The sequence below is a fragment of the Phasianus colchicus genome, chromosome Z (genome assembly GCF_987193195.1).
Source record: "Phasianus colchicus chromosome Z, bPhaCol1.hap1.1, whole genome shotgun sequence".
Classification (NCBI taxonomy): domain Eukaryota; kingdom Metazoa; phylum Chordata; class Aves; order Galliformes; family Phasianidae; genus Phasianus; species Phasianus colchicus.
The window spans coordinates 2,591,373-2,612,221 of NC_143476.1; the positions used below are offsets into that span (position 1 = coordinate 2,591,373).

The 20,849-nt window shown below is 49.4% G+C and overlaps 1 protein-coding gene across 1 annotated transcript in view; it reads right to left on the minus strand.

Moving 5' to 3' along the window:
* The window catches only part of LOC116239400 (rho GTPase-activating protein 32-like), a 116,005-nt gene that overhangs the window by 50,429 nt on the left and 44,727 nt on the right, over positions 1 to 20,849 (minus strand). Inside the window, exon 3 of the mRNA XM_090130946.1 lies at positions 4,090 to 4,235. Within this exon, the coding sequence (XP_089987072.1) occupies positions 4,090 to 4,235 (146 nt within the window). The remainder of the gene's footprint in view (positions 1 to 4,089; positions 4,236 to 20,849) is intronic.

The window sequence follows — 20,849 nt, forward strand, 5'->3', positions numbered from 1 at the left end:
TGGGGGAGAGATTTAACAGTTAAATGAGGATTACAGCTGCAAGTCTGTGAAAAAGATGTCAGGTGTCAGTGAATGTGTTAACAGCTGGTGATGAAGAAGAAATGAATCCAAAGCTGTGGGCAGGGGTAGGAAATCGGGGTGGACTCACAATTTTCCCTTACAAATAACTGTCCAAGGAGGGAGTGGAGCTGTGAAACAGCAACAATATCCCATAGCCTTAGAAGGGAGAGTGGGTCTAAAAGCTGTAACACAGACAGTGCTTAAGGATGGTCTTCTGGAACCTTGTCTGTGGCCTTATAACACCCCAATCCTGTCGGCACGGAAGGCAGACGGCACGTATCGGCTGGTGCAAGATGTAAGGAAATGACTGAACCCGTTCTCAAAAGACAGCCTGTGGTTCCTAACCCCTATACCCTAATGAGTCAGATCCCACACGGACAGCAGTGGTTTGGTGTGAGAGACCTCAAAGATGCTTTCCGGACAGCCTTTGGACTCAGAGAGAAATGGCTGCGTTTGTATGAGGACACATTGTAATCCTATCGTGATTCGTGATGATACTGTAGATACTGGAACTCGTGCTAATCCTTGTCTTTGCAGCATTTGAAGCAAGCAGCTGGTGCTGCTGTCATGCAGAAAGCTCCCTTCCAACCACTCAGCAAGCATTTGGATGAGAGAGCTTCCTGCTGGGGAGCCCTCCGACATCACTGCTGCCTCCTTCAGAACCATACCTGCAGATGCTTCAGAGCTCTTCAGCATGGACTTCCTTCCTCCCATCAGCAGCTGCTCCTGCACTGACCTTCATTCACACTGGGATACCATCTGCTTCCAGCAGGAGCTGACCTGCGAGACAGAGAAAGGAAACGTGGGATGAGCACCAATGCAGAAGCACAAGGCTGTGTCACCACCACGTCTTGCAGCCTTGGGAAGTCAGGTGCAACTGCAGCCTTGGTCAGAATTCTTTTGCTTTGGGGAACAGATGGACTTGGAATGGAAGGACACGAGAAAAATGACATCTGTTTGAGCTCAGCAGACTTGAGAGGTGGGCCTGGGTGAACCTCATGAGGTTCAGCACAGCCAAGTGCAAGGTTTGGCATTTGGGCCGGAGGAATCCCAGGCATTCTTTTGTCATCGTGGTGGTTTCCAATAGACCCCAACAATGAGACATCAGGTCGCCGTGTGGGCTCCTGGGTGACACTGCCATTTCCCAGCCATTGCAGCCTAGGGGCAAATAAAGTAAAATACTTCAGAAAGATCTCACACTGATTGCATATTTTACTGTTCTTTTACACAAAACAGAAGGGGAGGGCAGCAGATGCATGCAGCTGCATCAACACCCAGGCTGCTAAAGGAATGGAAAGACAGAAACATCAAATATCAATGCCTTATTCTAATGCAAGGAGAGAAGCTTCTATCAATGTTACTTTTTATCATTCAAAATGAGCAGTTGGCACTCTTAAAGGAAAATCCTAGGCCCCAGGTTCTGACAGTGTGGCAATCTGGACTCAGCTGTGACTGATCCAAACAGTCTGTTCCAGATTTTAACATCCCTTCTATGCATTCACAAGTTTTCTCTCTTGACTTCCCCTTACAGCCGTTAGATGCCAGCAAAACATCCCACAAACACTCCTTACCTCTGTGCACACAGGCACCCATCCAACCAGAGCCATCAGTCATTCCCAGCCATGCGCTCTTCCTCCAATCATGGTCAGCATCACACGGCCGTCACGCAGCTCACTTGACTCAGTTTTTCTCTTCTTTCTGGAGGTGTCCTTGCTTCTCAGCCTTACCTTCTCGTGATGTTTATCTCGCTCTGCAGCTCCTGCTCTGAATAGGCACAAAATGCAGCCACAGCCCCTGCCACCAAGGTCAGCTCTTCAGCACACATTACCTGAGGAGCACTTGGCAACTCCTGCAACCTGAGCAGTGCCAGGAAGACTGTTTCACTTCTGCTTCTCCTGGCTCAGAAATTCATTTTCCTACCTAGAAAATGGAAAAAGAAAAGAAAGAAAAAAAATCCTGACATAAAGCAGACACAATTGATACTATGGAATTCTGGAAGGCAAGGGATTTGCCCTCTATGATGAGAAGTTGAGTGCAAGGAACTAAGAAGAGCCATGAGCAGGTTGTGAACTTGTGGGTAAAATTAGGAAGTGCAGCAGTGCAGGGCTTCTGGAGGTGAGGGTCTGCTACAGCCGCCTGGAAAGAGAGCCTGTTGGTGGGAGCTGCTTACTGCAGCCAGCAGAAGCATCGCACTCACTGACTCTCATCCTGATGGGGGATTCCAGTCAGTCTGGGAAATCAGCATGGCTGGCTGCAAGCAATCTGACAGACTCCTGGAGTGCAGTGAGAATCACTCTGTGGTGCAGGCATTGGGCACAGCAAGCAGAAGGGAAGCATTGCTGGACATGGTGCACACCAGGGGTTACGACAGGAGGCGGTCAGGGCTGCAGTGACCATGCCCTCCTTGAGCTTGTGATCTCAAGGAATGCGGGCCTGGCAGGAAGCAAAGGCAGGAGCCTGAACTTCAGGAGAGCCAGCTGCAGGCTGTTCCAGGAATTCTTGGACGAGATCCTCTGGACAACTGTTTGTAGGGGCAAAGGGATGGAAAAGAGCTGGTCACTTTCTCAGAAAAAAACTTGCTCAGGTTGCATGCTGAGCTGCAGGAGAGGAAGGGAAGGAGGTGCAGCACGGCTCTGCACGATGCTCTGCCACACTGGGCAGCTTGATCATGGCTCAGCAGTGGGATCCGACGTGGAGAAGGGGAGAAGGAAATCAAGGATGGGAGGGAACCATCAGACACAGTCGGTGAGTGTCTGTGAAGTCTTGCAGACCCAGAGATTCCCAGGTTGTTTCTGCTTTCGTAGCATTTGTGTGCTGCAGGGTGAGCAAAAGGTTCTGCTGCTTGATTCTTCTGCAGGAGCCGCCTAAAAGGGAAATGGCCACTGAGCTGCAGACCAAGCAGTACTGCCTGACGTTGGCCAGGGGGAGCTTCTCCTGCCGCAGTGTGATGATGACAGGTCTGGAGATGATCTGCAGGGCCAGTTCGTAGATGGGAGCCAGGAAAGGACATGATGGGAGGAGAGAGGTGTTAAAGAACAGCCAAGGCATGGAAATGCATCAGAAAGCCCTGAAAAGCATCACAAAGCCACAGCCAGGAAGCTTGGGAGTATCATGAGCAGCATCCAGGATGCGAGAGATTATTTGCTACCATGCCAAATGGTAGCAGAGCTCCCCCTGCAGACATCCCAAAGCCAGACAAAACAGGAACAAAACCCGGAGCTGTGCTGCACGCACCCCACGGCCACAGCATTGCAAGCTGGGGTGCCTTGCTGTGTGCTGCATTCATCCCAGTCCGTGTGAATGAAGACTCTGGAGGCAGTCAAGGCGTTGGTTGAGCACGAGTGTGCTTTTATTATTAAATAAAGGACAGGAGGGTGTGAGAGGTCCACGGTGAAGATGGGACTCATCCTGTCTTGTCATGGAGAGAGTGGCTCAGAGCTCTCAGTGCTGCTGTCCTGTGCCTGAGACTGGAGGCCTGATTGAAAGTCCCCCTGCAAGAGGCTCTGCTCCTCCTCACTGATGCTGACCTGCTCCTGCATGGAGGTGCTGCTGTCGAGGCACTCACACTGTGCTTGGGATGGGCTGCACTGCATGGACTCCTGGTTACAATCCAGGCTGGCGACTGTGGTGTCTTGCAGGCCCAGGTCAGCAACTTCAGCAGAGCCAGGTGTAATGAGGGCATGGACTTCGATGAGCTCCTTCTCTCCATCATTGTTTTCATGTGGAAGGCTGCTGTTGGAACTGCAGCAATTTGTGCTTCCTAAGAGCTCTCCACTGATGGAAGCACACAGAGCTTCCTCGCTACTTGCCCTGGATCTTGTGGGTTGGCAAGGGCTCGATTCACCTAGAAAGGATACACAGGGGTTAGTGTCAAACTTTCACAAGCTGAATTATGACAGTGGTTGATCAGAGGTGTACTGAAGACGTTAGGCAGGGGCTGGAATGGCAGAAGGAGATACAAGTGCAGAGCAAACTTGAATTCTATGTTCCTGAAAAGCAGGGATTTGGAAGCTGCATTTGCACCCTTACCTGCCAGGACTACCACTGCTGTTTCTGAGGGCTGCCTGGCATTGCGCTGCAGTTGGCGTTTGCTGCCAGAGGATGGCTTTCTGAGGCTGAAGCAGCAACACCAACTGCTAGCTGGTGATTCCTCAGTCTTGCTGGGTGGATTTTGCCTGGAGAGAGAAAACAGCCAATGCTGTTAGTCGTGCGTGGTGCAGGGTGAGGGAAGAGCAGCACTGAGCTCTTGGCAGCAGTTGCTTGTTCCTAGCACTGCCTGGTTTCTGCAGAAAAAAACAAAAACCCACCCAAACAATGATGCTAGGTGCTGGAAAAGAAAGTCCTCTTTACCTGTCAGATGGAAAGTTGATGACGGTGTGGAATTTACCCTGCCCAGCTGCAGGGCTTTCTTCCACTTCAATGTCGTGGCTGCTCTCTGTCACAGGGGGAGAGCTGCTGTGGCCTCGCCTCTGTGCCTGTGCCTCCTCCAGGCTGAGCAGCTTTGTGGCAGCAGAAGAGACTCCCACAGACTTGGGCCCTGGGAGAGAATTGTGCCCTGTCAGGGAAAACCACAGGTAAGAGCGAGGATCAGAAAGCAGCAGCACAGCCACCACAGTTCTGGGGGAGGTGCTGTATTTTTCTCAGGCTTGCTTATCCGAGCCACTGGAAGAAGAGGAGCTCAAAATAACCATGTGGGCAGAAGTCTGTTTATGGCAAAGGACATGGTCATCATTAAGAGATCTCACCCCTAGATAAAAGGGGCAGGGAACTGAGAAAGCTTCGCTGCCACACTTGCATCAAGCTTTTCCTGCATGCAAACCATAATAATGATGGTTTCCTCCTTGTGAAGTTTGGGCTTGGACATTCTCAGCATCCAGCAACAGGATGCCATACCCTAATGGAAGCCCAGAGGTCTGCTGTCCCCTTGATGGTAAAAGAGTATCTCAAAGGTCCCGGAGAAGGCCTGCATTTGATCAAGGTGTCGGGTCAAGATCAAGCTAATGGAGGAAGACACTCACCTGCTGCATCTGCGATGTCTACTCCGGATTTGGAGCAGAAGAGGACGTCTGTGTGGTTGATGAGAAATTCCACCACATCCGACTGCGTCTGCAGCTCCATGCAGGCAGCTCTTCCGCTGGCGCAGGCAGACTCGTTCTGCTGTGATCTGTAGAAAAGGCAGATTTTAGAAGTCATTTCTCCAAGACCGTTTCCCCGAGTCTGAATTGTTGCAGCCAAAAGCTGTCAGCTGAGGCTCTGGAGACTTCCGCAGTGGGCAATCAGTGATGCCACTGCAGAAATTCCCCTGGATGATCAAGGACACGTCAGTCCCATCTCAACAAGACTGCAGAAATTGTCACCTAGACATTGTGCCCGTGGGGTTGGAGAACAGCCCAGGCTCCTGTGCTTCTGTCACCCACAGATTTTACAGAAGAAGAGCACATTTGATGGAGAAAAAGGGAGGACTGTTTTTTTTTCTGGAGAACAGATGAAGCGTTGTGTTGAAACAGAACCAGCAGTTTACCTTAAGAGGTTTGGAGCCCACACAATGGCTAGGTTCTTGGCATGCATGTTTGTGATGGTGGAGTTCCCAGCCAGACACGCCAAGTGTCTCATCAGGAACTCCAGTGTCCTGGAAAACAAGAGAGGCAAACGTTCAGCACCAACGAGCATGCCGTGCTGCAATTCAGAAAGCAAACCTCCATTCATGCTACTTCTTGTGATTGCTACTGTCACCGAAGATGAAGTAGATCCAACCTGACTGAGTGCCACGCTGCAGCACCAAGCCCCAGCACAGCACAGCCGCAGCCATCAGCTGCACCAAGCGTGCCCCCGTGCCCAGGAACTGACCCCATAAAGTAAGCCCATGGAGCCTTCAACCCTTCAGCATACACAGGCATCGTGTTGCCGGCATGAGACAGAGCCTGGAACCGCATCGTTGCCCTCTGCAATGCAGCAGGGCTGAGCTCAGCAGGCTGAGGGCAGCACTGACCTGTAGTGAGGAGCGGGCAGCTGCTGGATGACGTCCTGCATTCTGAGCAGCCGCTCCTCCTCTGTAGCGGCACCAACAGCATCCTGGAGTAGTGCAGAAAGGGAGCGAGACACCAATCAGGCTAGTACACCACTGCGAGTAAACCTCGTGGGGCTGACAGCAAAAGGGCCTCCGAGCTGGGGCACTGCTGCAGCCATCTGCCAAGAGGCCCAGGAAGAGGGAAATGAAAGACGTGGCCTTGTGCTTACCGAGAACTTGCCGTACAGCTGGTGGGTGAGCAGAGGGTTCGGGAGCTCCCTGAAGTACATCTTGCAGAGGGAGCTCACGCTGTGAATGTCGCGGACGGTGAGCTCAGGAATCTGCTCCGACTCAAATTCCTGCCTGGAGAGAGGGACGCAAACCCGGTTGAGCGAGAGGAAGGCAAGCCCAAAGCCACACCAGATGCACTCAGGCTGTGTCAGTCGCAGCACTCTTACCGCAGTCTCTGGATGTTGGACGCGACGCCGGACAGGCGGTATATCCCCTGCACCACGCCGTGCTGCTCAATGAACTCAGCGCAGCTCTGGAGGACCTGGGGGACTGAAGAACACGTGCCAGCCGTCAGTGGAGCTCCTGATTCAATCGTGCTGCAGGCTGTGCTTCACATCCTATCCACTAAGCCCAGCCAGGCTTGGCTGAAGCAAATACAGATGTGCTTGTCTCTTAGGAGCATCCGCCTCACTTTATCCTTCAGCCATCAACTCCCTTTACACGTGTCTCCGCTGCTATCAGCCTGCCCCCTGCTAGATATGAGCTCCCTTTCATCCTCTTTAGATGCCCAGCAGAGGAAGATCTCAGGAATGGGCAGCTCCTTACCATCACGACCGGAGTGGAGAAGATGCTCTCCCAGGTCACAGCCAAACACCCTTTCCTTCTCCACCTCCCGCTCGGTCGGTTTCTTTGGGCGGGCCTTCACCAAGGAACGAAGGAAGGTGAGGATCTTGCTGCATTTCTTGGGCACTGCACAACAAAAGGAAGAAACCAGGTCATTTCAGGTCTGGCTCCGTTGGACGAGGCCGAGCACAGCACATTCTACAGGGCACGTCAGAACGGGAAGAACATTACCAACCAGTACATACAAAAAGGGATTTTCCCCATCTCTGGAGGAGCCCAAGGCCAGGTTGGATGGGGCCCTGGGCAGCCTGGTCTAATCTGACATTAAATGTGGGGGCTGGCAGCACAGCCTGATGCAAGGAAGTGGAAGCTTGAGGATCCTTAAGGACCCTACCATCCCAAGCCATTCTATGAAGATTCTATAGTTTCCCCAAGTCCAATCATAAACACAGGAGGATTGGGCCAAATCTCTGCCCCATGGTGTGCATGAAGAATCATCAACCCAGAGGACAATGTGGGATGGATAAAGGAGGTACTAAACATGGAACGCACCCCAAAAAAGACTTCATTTTGCTTCCCCACACCATGAAATGTAACATCCCTACCTGGCTTTGGCACAGAGTTGATGAGTGCCTCAGGAATGTTCTTATTAATGAGTTCCACACACTCCCCTGGGAAAAATCCAACCTGTAACAAGAAGAGAAGCCAACTATTGCATGCAGCACTTCTCAGATCTGAACTGTTAAACCAAAAGCCACATAACATTTCCCTCGGAACGTGCTTGCCTGACGTTCCATAAGACTATCCAGCAGAAAATGGCCATAGTTCAAAGCATAAAGGTAATAATTTTTCAACATTTGCAGCCAACGGCAAGGTCCCCTGACACCGACACAGGGAAACTGTTTACGTCCATTAGGCATCCTGTGCATGCAGAGCAGCTCTAAGCTAAGATTCCTGCCTTTACTGCAGTTGCACTCTCCAGTCTGAAGCTTGTGCCTACCTGGAAGCCGAGCTTGCCTCTCCACCAGGGAGTCAGCTCCTTTGGTGGCATGTCGATGACACACACGATGTCTCCGACCTGCAAGAGATTGCAACGTCAATCCCAGCTTCAGCACAGCTGGGAGGAAAGCACAGCTCAAATGTCTGCATTCTTCTGCACTGCCAAACATCGCCGAGCCTGAGAGCACTTGCACCAGTGCAGCTCTGAAGACATTTGCCATTGTAAAATTGAGCAACAAGGAACGCCTTGAACTGCTTACCTCAAAGGAGAGTTCATCCGCTGCCTGGGCAACGTATCTCTTAATAGCATGGGCAGCAGCAATAGCTGGAACATTCACAGGTGCCACCTCATGGTCTAGCAGGGGCTTCCCCTTGTTCTCAGCCTGAAACAGAGAGCACAGGCCACGGTGAGGAGCTGGGAACCAACAAGGAGGATTTCAAGGTGAGGAGCACATGTGCAGAGAAAGCTGCAGGAAATGCACTCGGTCCTTATCATGGGCACTTCAGAAGGAACTGCAAGTCTAATAACGGCTGTTTCTCTCCCTGGTGTGCAGCAGGCACACGCCAGGCAATGCTGCATCTCTCCCCATCCAGACTAATCAGCAATGGCACTGACGCAGACAGGTGGCCTTGTGTATTTTGCCACATCCTTTCCTGCGCTCTTTGTGCAGGAAGGCTGACTGTTTCAGATGCTAGGAGACCGTGAAGAGGGAAACCAAAGCTACGGCTGCAGTTACAAGGTGCAAACAGTGCCATTGCAAGCACCAAGCAGCTCTCTTGAGCAGTCCAACCAACAGCGAGGCCAAACAGAGCAGAGAATGATTGTTGTTTCTGCAGCCATTTCAAGGGAAAAGTCAGTAGAGGACAAACACAACACCCGAGATGGCTCTGGTACTTTGATAAACTTGCCACGCTTGCACTACTGTCTTGCCACAGAGGAGCTCTCTTGGAAAGCAGGAGAGCACATCTGCGGCTCACTCTGCTGGCTGCAGTCAGGGAACAAAGACCAATCAGAGCTTCATACTCTACCTCTGTCCATGCCAGGTCAGGCCCACAGCTGATCTCGCTGCACGCCACAGCCATCAGCGTAGGTGTGACAAGCTGGAACTGAAAAGAAACACACTTTTATTTTCTCTGTTCACATCTCTGCTGTGCTCCCTACAGCTGTCGGGCACACTCACACAGCCCAAGCACGCCTGCTGGTGTCCCTGGTGATGCTGTGCAGCTCTGCACAAGCTGGGGCTGGGACTCTTTGCCTAAGGGATTGCTTTCCATAAAACCAGCTGGTCACAGCACCACAGACAGCATCCTTCTGAGGGCTGAGCTGCAGAGCACGTGGAGAAAACCCACACGTGACCAGCGTCCCATCAAAGCTGGATGAGGCTGTGTTACTAAACACGGGGCGTCACGGGCTGCTAAAGCATGTGGGGGGACAAAGCATGGCAGGTACCTGGCAAGAGATCAGAACGAGGGAGAGAAATCTCACGAATCCGCAGCCGTTCCTTGTCACTTTGCTCTGATCTTCCACGAGCAAAAGCTGCAGCAGGGAAGCAGGCAGAGGGTGGAGAGAGGAGAGAGAAAGAGCAGGTCAGTTTGCTTGCACGGTTTAGCAAAGACTACGAGGGAAAAACCAAAATCTGCCCTCCCTCAACTTAAAAACTTAAGTTTTCAACTTAAAACCATTTCCCCTTGTCCTGCAGTTATCTACCCTTTCAAAGAGTTGATTCCCCTCCTCTTTTTAGGCTCCCTTTAGGTACTGAAGGCTGCCATGAGGTCACCCCACAGCCTTCATTTCTCCAGGCTGAACAAGCCCAGCTCCCTCAGCCTGTCTTTGCAGGGGAGGTGCTCCTGTCCCCTGACCATCTCTGTGGCTCGCCTCTGGACCCTCTCCAACAGCTCCCTGTCTTTCTGGACACTGTACTGCAGATGGGGCCTCACAAGAGCAGAGCAGGGGGGGACGATCACCTCCCTGTCCCTCATGGCCACCCCTCTGCTGATGGAGATAATGTGATCCTATGAGCTCCGCCAGCCAGCAGTTCTCAGCACTCACTGTCCCCCCGTCTCTCCCACACTGTCTCAGCTTACCTACAAGGTGCTGCACAGGACGGTGTGAAGACAAAGGGACGCAGTCGGTGCACAAGTGCAACAAGCGAGCTGCTCAGTCAGAGCTCCAGCGCTCCAATGAAGGGACGCAGCACGCACTGCTCCTCCCCTCATTCTAGCCCTTATGACATCACTGAGGGCCACCAGGCTGCTCCACCACGACGCACAGGGTGGGGAGGCAAGACCAGTCACAAGGGCAGAAGATTCCAACAGCCCAGCCCAACGTTCTGGAATCAGGGGCTGCTTGGAATTCTACCCCAGCCAAATCCTGGAGAAGCTGGCACGGGGTCGTCATGACCAAAGCGCAGGACCTGGCGCTTGCTCTTGTTGAGCCTCGCACAACTGGCCTCAGTGCATCCCTCTGGAGGGCCTTCCTGCCCTCAGCCAGATGGACGCTTCCTCCCAGCAGCGTACCTTGCAGTGCTGGGCCCATGTCAAATCCACACTAGAGTGGCTTTTGTTACATTCAAGGGCATGTTGCAGCACCCATCTATTTCACCTGGAAGGAAATAAAGCAGGAGATGGGAGAAACACAGAACTACTGCCAGACTGCTTTATCCCTTTCTCAGCCCAACTTCCCTTGCCTCATCCCCTACCCCAACTCCTGGATGATGCCCACAGGCTGATAGTTGGATCTCACGTCCATAGGACTTCTTTCACAGGGCTCCATCAAAAAGGCTGTCACACTTGTTCTGTACACTCACACTGACCCAGCAGTGGTATCACAGTCACTTAACACACACACAACAACCAAACCCGAGCATGCACATCCCTTCCTGCGTGACTGCAGCCCACAGCTCCCCTTCACACCTCCGTGGATCTCTGGTGTTTTACACTGATGCAGCCTCACTGCAGCTCGGTGGCTGTCACACAAGGCCTGCAGGACCTCTTTCTCTGCAAACCCCGTCTGCAGGCATTGGTTCATGAGGTTCACCTCCTGCCCTCCTGAGCAAAAACAAGCACTAAGAACTAGAGCAAAGCACGCTGGACTCGACCTGGCTGGATCCCCAACCCTCAGTCCTGTCAGACGGACCCTGGTGTGGAGACTCATCCCCAAAGCCTGGCTGGACATCAGCACAGGCATCATTCTTCAAACGCCCCATCCAAGCAGCAAGGGATCAAAGCGTTGGCACAGCTGAAACAGAAATGCTGTGTGAGTTTCCTGTTAGCACTGAGCAGGAACAAATCTACCGCTGAGCAGCAGGATGTGAGACAAGCAGCAGAAGACACCCAACCTGCAGAACCAGCTCGTTTGGGGTCGGTCCAGATGTTTGTCTGCTCCCTTCCCTGGCCCAGGCCAAGCTTGTGAGCTGCTCCTCCTTTGTGCAGGGGGAAATGGTGCAGATGCCATGTGGTGGCTATGCACAGCATGCCTTGCACTTGCTTTTCCTCTCTCCATCTGCCATCTGCCATTAGGAAACAGCATCTCCAGCCTCCAGAGATCACTGAGTCCAACCCCTGCACAACAGTGAAAAAAAAGATATGATAAGGGGTACTTAAAGCACAGCATCTGTAATCAGATCAGACTCCTGCACTGTGAATACTTCCATGAGTATTCCTGCAGAGTGCAGAACCCACAGCCTCCCTGGGCAGCCTGTTCCATGCTCACCATGAAAAAGTTCCTTCTCTTACAAAGAAGGCAAATAGGACACTTGTTGGGAGGGAGGTCACAGAAATCTCCAACCAACATCCATTGCCCTCCAAACATTTTAGATCTTTAGACGTATAAGAACGATGTAAGAGTTCTTTCTTATTGGTATCTGATACCCCGAGTTTAGGATATTTTCCTAAGAATAGTGACAAAAAAAGATATGATAAGGGGTACTTAAAGCACAGCATCTGTAATCAGATCAGACTCCTGCACTGTGAAGACTTCCATGAGTATTCCTGCAGAGTGCATCACTTAGTCTCTCTTTAGCCTTGTGTTCATGGTTTTCCTGTAAGAGCTTGTCTAAACACTGCCTATAATCGTGGTTATGCTAGAAGCATTTGGATTTCTTGATCCTTAGTGTGATTTCAATAACAAATGCAGATGTTTTTTTTTAGGGACAGCTTTCAATTTCTCAACTGAAATTTCAATATTGCATTAGGTGTTGACAACCACGGGGCTGCAGTACAGAGAATTACAGGAAGATTAATTTCTCCATCTCCATGCTCCTAGACATCTATGGTTACAGTGATGTAGTTATATACAAAGTTGCAAGATACCAAAGCTAGAATAACCTCTTGGTGCAGCAGGATGTCTGGAGCCCAAGTGCAGAGTCTCAGTGTTGCAAAGCCTTGAAGAGGTGCACCGTATGTGCTGGGGCTGATGACACAGACACTGGAGCAAGGCCAGTGTGATGTTAGAAACTTGACCAGCAGCTGATCTGCTGTCAGCCATTTCTGGACACAAACGGGATCTGGTCGACTTAGGACATGACCTTTGGGCTGGAGAGCAACTCCCCGAGGAATCACACAGCCACTGCAGACCGTTGGCAAGAACCCCATACCAAAACAGCTCATCTGCAATCAGTTTTTAATCTGTGCAGCAGTGATTGGAACAGGCGCACGCTCTCTGGAATTGCAGGAATGTTCACAAGTGGAATGTACATCACCTGTGTGCTCCAGCTCTTCTGTGTGCATGCTAGGAGCAGTGATCCCCCTGCACCCAGGGCTGCAATAAAGTCCTGTTGGGTTTCTAACCTGCCAGCCAGCAGCCCAGGCTGCCCAGAGCCACATCCAGCCTGGCCTTGGATGCCTGCAGGGATGGGGCATCCACAGCCTCCCTGGGCAACCTGTTCCAGTGCCTCACCACCCTCTGGCTGAAAAACTTCCTCCTCACATCCAACCTAAACCTCAACACCCCCCCGTCTCAGTTTAAAGCCGTTCCCCACGTGTCCCATCACTATCCACCCTCCAAAGCAAAACACCTCGGCTGTTCAACACTGAAAGATCAAAATAAACCACAGCTCTTACTTCCACTGTATGCATTTAATTCCAGACTTAAGGTCACAGGTTAATTACTCATGTGATCCTTCCTGACAGAAGAACTACTCGTAGTGATGTGTAGGAGTAAGGAACAGTTTGAAAAGGTCATGGACATATCAGAACTTGCAGCATTTATCTTAATAGATGCCTACATTGCAAAGCATTTTGTAAAACACATGTTACAAGTACTGTGCATTGGATTACACTATATCAAACTCTAAGTAACAATACAGGTTGCTTTTAAATCTACACTTACATGTTTTCTTCTAACTCCTTGATAACATTCCTTACTACCTTCAGTTTTACAGCCAAAGCAGTGTTTGAGCTGGTAATGTACTCTTGAACAGCACTGCTGCCTTTAACATTTGTATGTTTAGATCTGAAAAGAGAATTTGGTCATTATTTCATGATGAGAGAATCTTATATGACAAAACAGAATTACAAAGATCTGACAATACTGTAAAATGCCAGCCTAAGAATGTGGCTTTGATTTTTTTGTTCTTTTATTTTCTTCTTTTTTCTTTTTCTTTTTCTTTTTCTTTCTTTTTTTTTTTTTTTTTTTTTTTTTTTTAATAGTGAGTGTACCGTTAATTCAAGACAAGAATTTTGTTTGTAAGTCGATCTCTATAACTGTTCTTGGCATCATTCTGTAGGATGAACTAGATACATGGAATTTGGCACTGGCTCCCCAGGGCAGTGGTTTGGCACTGAGCTGACAAAGGCCAAAGAGCATTTGCACAATGCTCTCAGACACAGGGCTTGACCCATAGGAGGTCCGGTGTGGAACCAGGAGGTGGAATACATGATCCTCGAGGTCCCTTCCAAATACAGATATTCCATGATCCTCTAATACTTATATTCCCAAGTCCTGTACACAGTGCTCAGGTGCTTAACTGAGAGGTTCCATGAAACAGTGAGGTATCTATGTCCCTTTACCACTCAGTTATTCAATTTGCCACATGGATCTTTTATCCAGTCACATGAAAAAAGCACTCAAAGTATTTCCTTCAGTCTTCCATTCTGATAGAGCTTTCTGGAGCAAATAAAGAGTTGCAACTCAGAATGTCCACACCTCCCTTCCTGCACCCTGCATACTTTTTTCATTGTACTGTGATTACGTACCATTCTATTGTCACCCTCATTCTGTCATTATCTAGGCAGTTTACTGACATTAAATTTTCCAGCAACAGATGCCCACAAGTACAGCCAGCCTGGACTTATTTCCAATACTTACCTTTGTCCTGATGTCCTTGTAGGAGGTGGGACATTTCTCCATCTCAGCAGCAGAGGGCAGGAGGGGTCCAAGGTGAGGGCACGCTCTCCTCTATTTTTCTGGCACTCAAAGACAAAGGGAACAAGAAAACCAGATGTGTTTCCCTGCCCATGGCAAACACCAGCCTTTCCATCCTTACAGTCCTTCCTGCCATCAGCAGAGATATTTTGCTTTCTTGTGCCACTTCATCCCTTTAGCATCTGGCATTCTAACAAAAAAGTACTCTAACACAGGAATTTTAATAGTTTCATATTAAATGTCAGAATTAGAACCATTATGTTTACCAAATATTTAAAACGTTCAACCCAGTGAGAAGTGAATTGATGTTGCATTTAGCATTCAGATAAGAACTTGTAAAGTCAGTAAAAAGTGCTGCTTTCATAAACTATAGTCTCATTGTCAAGCCTTGCACTGTCTCAGCAGATTATTACAGAATGTTCATTCAGGCAGGAATTGAGAGATGCGTCTGAATTGATAACAACAACGAGTAATTAAGAAAGCTTGACTGCAGTCTGCTTGAGGATTCCAGTCTGAAGTGTGTTCCACCTGATGACAACTGGGAATGTCTTTCTCTCACCATTAGAACCATTGCACCTCTGACTAAACACATAGCTAATCACCACTGAAAACCTAGGTGCAATTTCTGCAGTGCACAGACGAACTACGTGCTGATTAACATTCAGAGAGATTGTGCAGGTGTCCTTTTAGGAACTGGCCTACAGTATGCTAAGAGGGATGGATGTGGGGACATTAGGATAACGTGCCCTCTGCCTTTTAAGACAGCCCCAGCAGAGCAGGTCAGCAGGCTGAAGAGCTGCGTGGGTCACCAGGGCTCAGAGACTTCACTCGGCCATCGGAAAGTTGAGGGACTTCAGCCCAAGCTGCCCTTTTCCATGCAGGCAAGGAGGCCAAGAGAAGGTGGATCGGCACGGTTCTGGTGCAGACAGGGGCTGCAGTGTGAGCAGGCCTACACAGACAAGGCTGTGCCCACACAGAGTGACAGCAGCTTTCGCTGTGAGCAGATTCCCAGGGGGCCTGAGCCATGGCAGTTCTTGATGGCAGCATGTTCCAATCAGCCCTGGAAGTCTTCTCTGGACGTCTGTCGCATTCTGGAATCCACACTGAGGACGCAGTCGCTGTGTCAGAGCAGCTGGCAGAGTCACGGGGAACCGTGACGTAGTTGGCCCAGGGAGCAACAACAAGGCCTGCACTGCTCAGCCAGCCCAGGCCAAAGGGGAGCACGAGAGAGAGCAGAGGAGAGAGGGGGGGAAAGAGGGCCAGGAAGGAAAGGCCTGTGCCTGAATGGACGTGTAGCAGCAGCTGCTGACAGCAAACTCGGTGATGGCAGGGGCACAGCAGAGCAGTGCAATGCTGGCAGCTTCCTGTGTCTTTCACACAGGCACTGCAGACATGGCCAGCACTGGGAGATCAGCAGAACTGCTGCACACCTCTGCCAGCCCAGGCCAGAGGAGTGCAGAACAGTGAGCTGCTGCTGAGGGGAGAGAGGATGGCCTGAGAGCTGACCTGAGAGGCAGGGCTGGCTGTGTTACAGCAGCCTCTGTGTCCTCCTCCTGTGTCTGTGAGGGCCAGAGGGCCAGAAGAGAACATGCCCAGACAACGAAGCCCTGCTGTCCTCTGCTGCTCAGCTGGAGAGATGTTCCGCCTTCCTGAAGGACGCTGATCCAAAGGGAAGGAATCAAAGGAAGTCCAGGCTGGCTGTCCTTGTGGGCATCAGCTGCTGGCAGCTGCCTCTGTGCTGCCATGGGCAGGGCACAGCACACACAGTGTTTGCAGTTCCCTGTGTGACACTGGCCCTGGTGACCTGACAGCCATAGGGAGACAAGAGAAAGAGCTGCCTCCCTCTGCCAGATGAGGCAAAGGTGAGAATCCCAGAATCACAGCATGGCCCGGGTTGGAAAGGAGCTCAAGGTTCATCAATCTCCAACCCTTGGCTCTCCAAGGGTGCACAGGGGGCTTTGTTCTCCCTGTGGTGCAGCTTCAGTGCCAACTCACAGCTGAGCTGGTTGGCACACTGTGACAGCCTGCCGCTCTGAAGCTCTTGGGGCAGTGCTCAGTTCTTTCTGAAGTACTCTGGAAATGCTGCTTCTCCTTCACCAAGTCTGTTTCCAGACAGACGTCTTTTTCTCCTCTGTACACACAAACAGTATCTTGTAACTCCCTGGCACAGTGCTCAGAAGTGATACTTCTGGAAGCACGTCAGAGAAAAGTGGCCTTGTCCCAGTGGACTTTCAGAGCAGATGAGAACAAGTCTTGGTTGACGGCTTTCTTCTGCTTCTGGAACTGCACAGGCAGGTTGTGTGTTGTCATACTTTATGCCAGAGTGCCAAACTGAAGCAGTTTCTGCAACCTCTTTTTTTCATACTTGTCACTCTTTGCTGAGACCTTAACTTAGTCATTTTTAATGCGCTCTCATCTAAACTACTGTGTCCTCCAGTATCAGTGTTGTATGAATCAGGACTGTGGGATTTCATCAGTGAAAGGATTCTGCTCTAATGACTGTCATTCTAAAGCTGATCTTGTTTCTACCGCATCAGGCTTGCATGAAGCATCTTTGATCAACAGAGAAATCAGAAAAATTGCTTTTCCTATTGCAGTTTCCTTTTAACTAGTGATGAAAGCTGTCAGTTTATTTTTGGCACCAGAAATCCTGGGATGCAACCAGGTTAGATAAGAAGTGACACTGAGTCAACAGTAAGGGAACACAGATGAGATAGCATCACACAGCTCTGGAAAAGATGTTCCAGCTCTGTGTCTACCTACACCTTCAGGAGATGAAAAGTACTGCCTTACTGAGGTGTCCTGGGTTGCAGGCTCTGTTAATCTCCATTTTTGGAAGAGCTGCTTGCAATAAATACCTTGTAAGGTGAATGAGCTTGATAGAATCAGGGTGTGAAAGAGATGGATTTGCTGTTTCCCTGAAGGTGCAGGAGTATTGCTGTGCCTACAGTCAGTAAACAAGGCAGAAATCACTGTGTTCCTCAGAATGAAAAACAAAAGAATAAAAATCTTTTTGTGAGTGACAGCACGCCTGAATGAAGCACAAATCTAAACATTTAAAATAAGGGCTAGTGTCAAAGGGACTTGCAGTATTTCTCGTGAGGAAATATTTGATGCTTCTTTAGGAAAGTCATCATAACAAAAGTGTACTGATGTCTTTGCTGAGGATTTCCTTGGTTCCAGCCTGAAGGTGTGCGCAGGCATGAGCAGGCAGTGCTGAGCTGCAGGTGAGTGCCTGTGTCCCACAGCAGGAAACCCGTGGATGTCTTCAGGGGTTTGAAATGGGCAGAGCTGTAAAACCTGCAGGCTTTCACTGAAATTGTCCTCTGCTTTATTTTGTAATCTTAGTTTCACCAATGCTTTCCAATATTATTTTCGTATGAGTGCAGATACGTGGGATAGGATTTAAAGTTTTTATGGTGCTGCTGTATAATTTTCTGTAGTCATCATAAGCCAATATAAAAAATAAATGGTAATCAGGCAATCTATTAACAACCTGTGGCACGTGTCAAAACAATGAAATTCCTTGCAGGAAGACAATATTGCTATATAATATTGTGGCTATCCAAAACTGTTAATTATACTTGATGAGCTGGAGATAATCCTGAAATGCGGGACTTTGATCTTAGCCAAGAATAATAAAAGTTATTATCGTTCTTAAATTGGCAGCTGCTATCAAAAGCCTGTGTCTTATTTCCCTTTTAGTAACACTGGCTAAATCAGAGAAAGTGATAAAAGAATTTCATGATTGCAGCTTAGGGATTCTTTCCCACTTGACAAGAAGTAATCTATGTCCAAAAATGTCTGTAAATACCTTTTTCTATCTTATTTTGCCAGATGTATTGATATTTGAGATGAATGGCAAAACCATTTTGCGTACATAGATAAGCAATGCAAATTTCCTGGATTGTTTTAGAGAAAAAAGCTCCGGTTATCTGATCGTTTCCATGCAGAAATAAGATTTACAGAAAAATTCTCATTATTATTATTCATGCATGAATAAGTTCAAAAAAGAGATGTGGGGGATGTTGTTTCAATTCCAGCTGATTGTAGGAAGGACTGTCAGGATGGAAAGGCTAGTGTCTGCCACGGGCAAAGAAACACTTCTGGTTTTCATGTTCCCTTTGTCTTTGAGTGCAAGAAGCCATGAGGAGAGTGTGCCCTAAACTTGGACCTTTTTTGACCATTGCAGCTGAGATGGAGAAGTGTTCAACCTTCTAGAAGGACTTCAGGAAAAAGATATGTAATGAAAATAAGTCCAGGCTGCCTGTCCTTGTGGGCATCAGCTGCTGGCATCTGCATTGCTGCTGCCATGAGCATGGCAAAGCAGGTAAAAAATTGCTTTTCCTTCTGTGACACAGGAGCTCTTGACTTGATAGCTAGAGGGATGCAATAGACAGAGCTGCAACCTCTGCCAGACATGGCAAAGGTGAGAGTGATGTTGTTTCAGTTAGTGCTGATGTCAGGAGGACTGAAAGGATGGAAAGGCTGGTGTTTGCCCTGGGCAGGGAAACACATCTGGTTTTCATCTTCTCTTTCTTTTTGAGTGCCAAATAAACAGGGGAGACTGTGCCCTCACCTTGGAACTCTCCTGCCCTCTTCTGCTGAGATGGAGAAATGTTCCAGCTTCTAGAAGGACATCAGGACAAAGATATGTAATGAAAATAAGTGCAGGCTGGCTGTCCTTGTGGGCATCAGCTGCTGACATCTGCATTGCTGCTGCCATGAGCGTGGGAAAGCAGGTAAAAGATTGCTTTTCCTTGTGTGACACAGGAGCTCTTGAAAGCTAGAGGGATGCAATAGAAAGAGCTGCAACCTCTGCCAGACATGGCAAAGGTGCGTGGGATGTTGTTTCAATTAGTGCTGATATCAGGAGGACTGTAAGGATGGAAAGGCTGGTGTTTGCCCTGGGCAGGGAAGCACATCTGGTTTTCATCTTCTCTTTCTCTTTGTGTGCCAGAAAAAGAGGAGAGTGTGCCTGCAACTTGGACCCCTCCTGCCCTCCTCTGCTGAGATGGAGAAATGTTCCAGCTTGTAGAAGGACATCAGGACAAAGATATGTAATGAAAATAAGTCCAGGCTGGCTGTCCTTGTGGGCATCAGCTGCTGGCATCTGCATTGCTGCTGCCATGAGCATGGCAAAGCAGGTAAAAGGTTGCTTTTCCTTGTGTGACACAGGAGCTCTTGAGTTGAAAGCTAGAGGGATGCAATAGAAAGAGCTGCAACCTCTGCCAGACATGGCAAAGGTGAGTGGGATGTTGTTTCAGTTGCTGCTGATGTCAGGAAGGACTGTAAGGATGGAATGGCTGGTGTTTGCCATGGGCAGGGAAACACATCTGGTTTTCATCTTCTCTTTCTTTTTGAGTGCCAGATAAACAGGGGAGACTGTGCCCTCACCTTGGAACTCTCCTGCCCTCTTCTGCTGAGATGGAGAAATGTTCCAGCTTGTAGAAGGACATCAGGACAAAGATATGTAATGAAAATAAGTCCAGGCTGGCTGTCCCTGTAGGCATCAGCTGCTGGCATCTGCATTGCTGCTGCCATGAGCATGGCAAAGCAGGTAAAAGATTGCTTTTCCTTGTGTTTCACAGGAGCTCTTGACTTGAAAGCTAGAGGGATGCAATAGAAAGAGCTGCAACCTCTGCCAGACATGGCAAAGGTGAGTGGGATGTTGTTTCAATTAGTGCTGATGTCAGGAAGGACTGTAAGGATGGAAAGGCTGGTGTTTGCCATGGGCAGGGAAACACATCTGGTTTTCATTTTCTCTTTGTGTGCCAGAAAAAGAGGTTAGAGTGTGCCCTCACCTTGGAACTCTCCTGCCCTCTGCTGCTGAGATGGAGAAATGTTCCAGCTTGTAGAAGGACATCAGGACAAAGATATGTAATGAAAATAAGTGCAGGCTGGCTGTCCTTGTGGGCATCAGCTGCTGGCATCTGCATTGCTGCTGCCATGAGCATGGCACAGCAGGTAAAAGATTGCTTTTCCTTGTGTGACACAGGAGCTCTTGACTTGACAGCTAGAGGGATGCAATAGAAAGAGCTGCAACCTCTGCCAGACATGGCAAAGGTGAGTGGGATGTTGTTTCCATTGCTGCTGATGTCAGGAAGGACTGCAAGTAAGGAAAGTCTAGTGTATGCCCTGGGCAGGGAAACACATCTGGTTTTCATCTTCTCTTTCTCTTTGTGTGACAGAAAAAGAGGAGTGTGTGCCCTCACCTTGGACCCCTCCTGCCCTCCTCTGCTGAGATGGAGAAATGTTCCAGCTTCTAGAAGGACATCAGGACAAAGATATGTAATGAAAATAAGTCCAGGCTGGCTGTCCTTGTGGGCATCAGCTGCTGGCATCTGCATTGCTGCTGCCATGAGCATGGCACAGCAGGTAAAAGATTGCTTTTCCTTGTGTGACACAGGAGCTCTTGACTTGAAAGCTAGAGGGATGCAATAGAAAGAGCTGCAACCTCTGCCAGACATGGCAAAGGTGAGAGGGATGTTGTTTCAATTAGTGCTGATGTCAGGAGGACAGTAAGGATGGAAAGGCTGGTGTTTGCCATGGGCAGGGAAACAC